This window comes from Centropristis striata, chromosome 17, assembly GCF_030273125.1.
Source record: "Centropristis striata isolate RG_2023a ecotype Rhode Island chromosome 17, C.striata_1.0, whole genome shotgun sequence".
Taxonomy (NCBI): Eukaryota; Metazoa; Chordata; class Actinopteri; order Perciformes; family Serranidae; genus Centropristis; species Centropristis striata.
The window spans coordinates 30,518,401-30,525,057 of record NC_081533.1 but is presented as its reverse complement, the minus strand read 5'-3'; the positions used below and the strand labels follow the sequence as shown (position 1 = coordinate 30,525,057).

The 6,657-nt window shown below is 34.5% G+C and overlaps 1 protein-coding gene across 1 annotated transcript in view; it reads left to right on the top strand.

Annotated features, from left to right (window-relative positions):
• Nucleotides 1-2,216: 2,216 nt before the first annotated feature.
• eml3 (EMAP like 3) overlaps nt 2,217-6,657 on the top strand; it is a 110,711-nt gene continuing 106,270 nt past the window's right edge. The window contains 1 exon segment of the mRNA XM_059354200.1: nt 2,217-2,457. Within this exon segment, the coding sequence (XP_059210183.1) occupies nt 2,433-2,457 (25 nt within the window). The 5' untranslated portion in view covers nt 2,217-2,432.

Below are 6,657 nucleotides of genomic sequence, written 5' to 3'. Positions count from 1 at the left end.
GTCATCTATAATAATAATAATAATAATAATAATCTCTGCATGTCGCCTTGCTTTGATTTGTGTGTCAAGTTAGCAGTAACGAGGTAAACAACTTCCGGTGGACACTTTCAATCTGTCAGCTGGCGATGTGTTTATTTTTATTTCACTATTTTATTTACTTTAGTCACCATAAGTATATACTTTATTTAATAGTGAAGATGTTTATAAAGTTATTTGTAACCCCTTTACTGTTTGATAAATAATAGTTATTTATTTACAGGAACACTTCCACCGTGTTCGGTGTTGTGTCCTAACTGGTTTCCACACTAACTGCTTCCTGTAGTCGCGTGTGCAGCTGTGTTTTGTCTCAGTTAGCAGATTCGTCACATATTTAATAAACATTTTTTCCAGGTCGCATCTCCTTTCTACTGAGGATAATAGTGTTGTGAAAGTGAACACTACATCATAGCCACCTATGCATAAAAAGAAAGCATGAAAATATAATGTTTGCAGGAGTTGGATTCAAATTCACTACGACACAATTTAATTGTTCATGAACCATCACCTCTACAGTCATGGAAAAATGATTAGACCATGACTGTATCTTGGTCAATTTATGTCTATTTCGATAATTGTGTGTCCTTTTTGGTCCTCTTTACATTTATTTTTGGTCATTTTGTGGGGTTTTTTTGTTGTAATTTTTACATTTATTTTTGGTCATTTTGTGGGGTTTTTTTGTTGTAATTTTTACATTTATTTTTGGTCATTTTGTGGGGTTTTTTTTTTGTAATTTTTACATTTATTTTTGGTCATTTTTATATTTATTTTCAGTCATTTTGTGTTTTGTTTTGTTTTTGTCCATTTTGTGTTTTTTTGGTCATTATTATTATTTTTTGTCATTTTGTGTCATTTTTTGTCACTTTTACAGTTATTTTTTGTCATTTTGTGTCTTTTTTTGTCACTTTTACAGTTTTTTTTTTTGGTCGTTTTGTGTTTGTTTGTTTTTTGGTCATTTTTCATTATCAATAAAACCATGTTAAATGTCTAGATATCAGCTCTTTAAATTAAACTGTTATCAGCTATTTTTGTTGTTATCATTATATTTATCCAAACAAATGTACCTTTAGTTGTACCAGGCATTAAAATGAACAAGAAATCAAAGAAAAAACAAGGGGTGGTCTAATAATTTTTTCCATGAACGTAGGCTATATGTTTATTAAATATGTGACGAATCTGCTAAATGAGGCAGAAAACAGCTGCACACACCAGTAGGGGCACCAGCTATTTTTGTTGTTTTGTTGTTTTTTCATGACTGTATCTTGGCCAATTTGTGTCTATTTCGATTATTGTGTGTCCTTTTTGGTCCTTTTTACATTTATTTTTGGTCATTTTGTGTTTTTGTTGTTGTTGTTGTCATTTTTACATTTATTTTCAGTCATTTTGTGTTTTGTTTTTTTGTCCATTTTGTGTTTTTTTGGTCATTATTATTATTTTTTGTCATTTTTTGTCATTTTTTGTCACTTTTACAGTTATTTTTTGTCAATTTGTGTCTTTTTTTGTCACTTTTACAGTTTTTTTGGTCATTTTGTGTTTGTTTGTTTTTTGGTCATTTTTACATTTATTTTTGGTCATTTCGTGTATTTTTTGGTAATTTTTCATTATCAATGAAACCATGTTAAATGTGCACTTTATGCACTTTGCACTTTATGTGTTTTCATGCACACTGTTCATTGCACCTTATTTGTTTCATAGCACCAACATTTTTATACTGTATATTCATATTTATTCTGCACTGGAATTCTATTCTACTCCTTCTTTAGACACTTTATATTTTATTGTATTTTTATTGTATTTTTATATTTTATTGCTTGACGTATGCCTAGGTTGTTCTTTTTATTTAATTGTGTTGTCATTGTCTCTGTGTGTAATGCTGCTGCTACACGGTAATTTCCCATCTTGGGATAAATAAAGTATATCTATCTATCTATCTATCTATCTATCTATCTATCTATCTATCTATCTATCTATCTATCTATCTATCTATGTCTAGATATCAGCTCTTAAATTAAACTCCTATCAGCTATTTTTATTGTTATCATTATATTAATCCAAACAAATGTACCTTTAGTTGTACCAGGCATTTAAATGAACAAGAAATCAAAGAAAAAACAAGGGTGGTCTAATCATTTTTTCCATGACTGTATATGTTTATTAAATATGTGACGAATCTGCTAAATGAGGCACAAAAAAAACAGCTGCACACACACCAGTAGGGGCACCAGTTAGCTCGGAAACCAGTACAGACACAACACCGGTATGGGTGCTGCTAAAGCTGTTAGTTTGACACTCAGAGTCCCCACAGTGTGACTTCTGACACTCCTCTCAGCATGGAAAACACACCTCAGTCCACGCGCTGCCACTAAAGAAACTTCACACACTTTACACCTCGGATTATGGATTCCTCCACAAACAGTCTGGGTGAGTGAAGCAGCAAGAAAAAGTTGTGTTTAGTTGACTGTTTATTTCAATTTTTCCATTTGTTTTAACTGACAGCATTATGGAAAGTTGAGCGCGTGCGTGTTCGGATATATAAACTCACATGGTTATGGAGGGAAAAGTGAAGCCAAAATACTTCAAATTTGCAGTAATTGTTGTTTTGCTTTTCGGCAAACTTACGTCGGAAAACCCAACTTAAAGCACTTTACAAAACTGTAAAAATGTGCATTCTCGTTCTGCTGCACATCTTCAATCAGCTTTTATTTTAATAAATAGTATTAAAGTTGTTTCTTTGTATTTCCTGCCGCATTCCTTTCTATATTTTGATGAAAAGAACAGTGAAGAAAGAGAAAACAGGCGGCCACTTATTACAAAATGTCAACATTTGAAGGAAGTTTGGTGCTGCGTTCACTTGCAGAATGTCGCTTGGACATTTGCCACTGTTTTATGGTTTATTCAGTTATGAATTTACTGTCAAGCAACGCCCTGTAAACTTTTCATTTTTCAAATACCTAGTGATGTGGGCTATTGCAAACGGTGTTGCAAAATGACAGCAGCCCTTGTGTAAGTAAGTGTGTAGGTGTGTAGGAGCTGAAGTGTTGGTAAACAGCTGCTGGAGTTGAATTTTCTGCACAAGCAAACGGTAGTTTCGGTTTAGTTTCTGATGGTTTGTATTCAAACAGCTGTCTTTACTTTGGCGAGCGGGGTCAGTTCAGATTTGAGGCGTGACTGTGGCTTTTTTTTATGTGTTCCTTCACCTACACTACTGGTCAAAAGCAGAATTTAATTGAAAATGATGCAGTTTAATGTCTCAGTGTACTCTGAAATTAATGCACATTTGCAACATTTGAAATTATTTATTGAGCATGATAGTGTTTTGGAAGTAAAAAAAAGATTCAAAATCACATTTTATGTTGGACTAAAGGACTAAGAAAAGACACAAAATGACAAAAAAAGACACCAAAAGACACAAAATGACAAAAAAAAGACACAAAATGACAAAAAAAAGACACAAAATGACAAAAAAAGACACAAAATGACTAAAAAAAGACACAAAATGACAAAAAAAGACACAAAATGACTAAAAAAAGACACAAAATGACCAAAAAAGACACCGAAAGACACAAAATGACAAAAAAAGACACCAAAAGACACAAAATGACTAAAAAAAAGACACAAAATGACCAAAAAAAAGACACAAAATGACTTACAAAGACATGAAAAGAATTAAAAAATGGACAAAATAGCCCAAGACTCCATAGAGTTAAGTTGTTAACCCATTTCTTGTTCCCTGAAAAAGGCCTCCTTGTATAATTCTGAAATGTACATTATTTTTCAGTTTTGGTTAAGCTTACCTTTTTTTATTTACCTCTGGCAGTTCACCACTTACCTTTGTACCCTTTCAAGCTGTTCATTTGACTTGAACTGCTTGAATTTCAATAAAAAACTGGAAAAATTGGGGTGTTCTAAAACTTTTGACCGGTAGTGTACATCTCAGTTATGACCAGTGGTGGAATGTAACTAAGTACATTTACTCAAGTACTGTACTTAAGTACAATTTTTTTTTTTTTAGGTTGAACGAACACTTCTTGCTGTATGTTTTTAATTTGAGTTTGACCAAATGTAAAAAAAAAAAGTGAGCTACATTAACTCAAATACATTATATTGCATCGATGCACTTGTTTTGAGTTTGGGCTACATATATTTGTTGGATGGAAATTCTGCCCACAATTTAATTGAGTTCATCCAATGAGTTATTTTTTTGAATGTTTTACACTGAGCCTCAGCAGCCTCAGCCACAGATGCTGGCGAGCATCCTTGTGATATTTACTGTTCCCCAGTGCTTTGCCGCCCCACCGGTTTACAAGACAAGTAAACACAACATCAGCACATAAGGTGGGACAGCGGGGCCTACAGATGTGCCACAAAAACAGCGTTGTGCAACAGAGTTGAGCAGCCAGTAATGTGGGCTGAGCAGGTAGCTCTGCTTGCTTTCCAATTCAAATTGACTTGACGAACAGAATGTTCTCATTTTTCAATAAAATTCAGCTGCTGGTCCTTAAGCATAGACAGACAGGCTGTTAAAACATCACATCCAGTGCATTGCCCAGCTTTATATAGACACTGAACACAGTATTTTGAAGGTTTTCTTTGATCCCCTGACAGCTCTGCTGGTGGTCTGTCACAGGCTGCTGGAAACTTCAGCCAACTCATCCAACTCAACACTAAACTGCATTTACAAAAACGTCAATTTAACCAAACTAAATATTTCAAGAATTTAACCCTTTTATAGGGCACTCCTGGAAATTGAAAATGTCAACCCTGAAGTGTTACTGGAGGATATTACAAGACTTTTTGCATTTTTATATTGCAAATTGCGGTCAACTGAGTCTTTATTATTATTATTATTATTATTATTATATTTATAATAATCTCTTTCCCACAGCAACCCTAATAACACATCATTTGCATCCATCACCACTTTATCTTTTACCTTTAAACTATTTGTTATCTTTTTAGACTACTTATTACATATGCATTAGGGCTGGGCGATATGGCCCTAAAAGAATATCACGATATTTCAGGCTATTTTTGCGATAACGATATTCTTGACGATATTAGGAAATACTTTAAAAGATATAGGAAATATGATTTTTTTTAGTCTGTATAAATAATTAAAAATCTAAAATGTGCAAATCTCAACAGTTGCCAAATACAAAAAAATGTACTCTTGTCTCTTGAGTATGAGCAAATAATAAAAATAACCATTTAGGGGTTCCGGGGGCATATTTTAATGACATTTTGTAAAAGGAGAATAAAGGTTCTTGTATGTTTTATTTAAGGCATCTTATTTTGACAGTCTTCTTGTAAATTCTGTGGTGGATTCTCTTAACACACTGTGCTCTTATTTTGAAAGCTGCATGTGTTTAGCGACAGGGAGTAAGTAGCTTTTTGTGATTAAAACTACTTTAACCACTACATCAAGAAGTAGGAACGTTGCCAATATCATGATATGCATTTTTTTTAACCATAAAAAAAAATATACCGATATTATCGTGAACGATACGATATGGCAAACCCCTAATATGGGTGTCGTGATGCTGTTGTATATCTGCTCCTTTCTGTGTCTCACTGTCAGCTGACTGGCTTGCACCATATCAGGGGTCAGATGATGTGAATAACTCACTGTTGTAGTCTGTGATGAAGTGATAACGCTAAGAGATTAATGGCACATTGTTAATGGGAGTAAATGGAGCAAGCACAAGTTAAGGAAGCAGTCTTGGACTCAGCCAAATAAGGAAGCATTCGTACCTAAATGAGAAGCTTATGGATTATTATTTTTCCTGAAGGCTATTTATTCCTTGAATTATATCATGATATATGACATTATCAAGATATAAAATTACGTATATCGGGATAGAAGATTTCTGTGATGTCACCCAGGAAGACTACTGTTTACATTACATCAGAGTAGGGCTGGGCGATATGGATCAAAAGTCATATCCCGATATATTTAGGCTGAATATCGATATACGATATATATCCCGATATTTTTTTTATCGCAAAGTGAGAGCAAATGTTCAGTCAAAGCCAAAGCCAAATATGACATGTCACAAGTAGATTTGTTGAAACTGTTTACTTAAGTCAACATAAATACTGTATACAGTACCTTAAAAAGTACCTTGCTGATTGGATAGAACGCTAAGCAGGATGTGACATAGTACTTGACGCCACAACAACCTTTGTAAAAGCCAGCGAAGCAGTGTTACCAACTTAGCCACATTGTTAACCACATAGTTTTTCAGACCCCCTTAGCAACTATTTTTCAAAAAAGCAACTGGCGACAAACCCAGCGACTTTTTCTGGTGTTATTGGAGACTTTTGGAGACTCGTTCTTACTCTTCTTAACGAGCCGTAGGGGCTTATTAAGAAGAGTCAGAACAAGTCGAAGCGGCACAGTCCTCCTGCAGCAGTCTCTCCCAGTTGCAGAGCCAGAGGGGATGTCAACCCCTTAGCGCCCAGTCTGCAAATTGCTAACAGGCTAACAGTTAGCTCTGTAGCAGTACAGTGTGTATGTGCTGCTGCTGCAGGAGGAGTTCACTTAGCGATCTCTGTTTGTTTACAACAAGCACCAGACACTCTGTGCACAGCTAGCGATGCAGGTTAATTCACAATCACTAT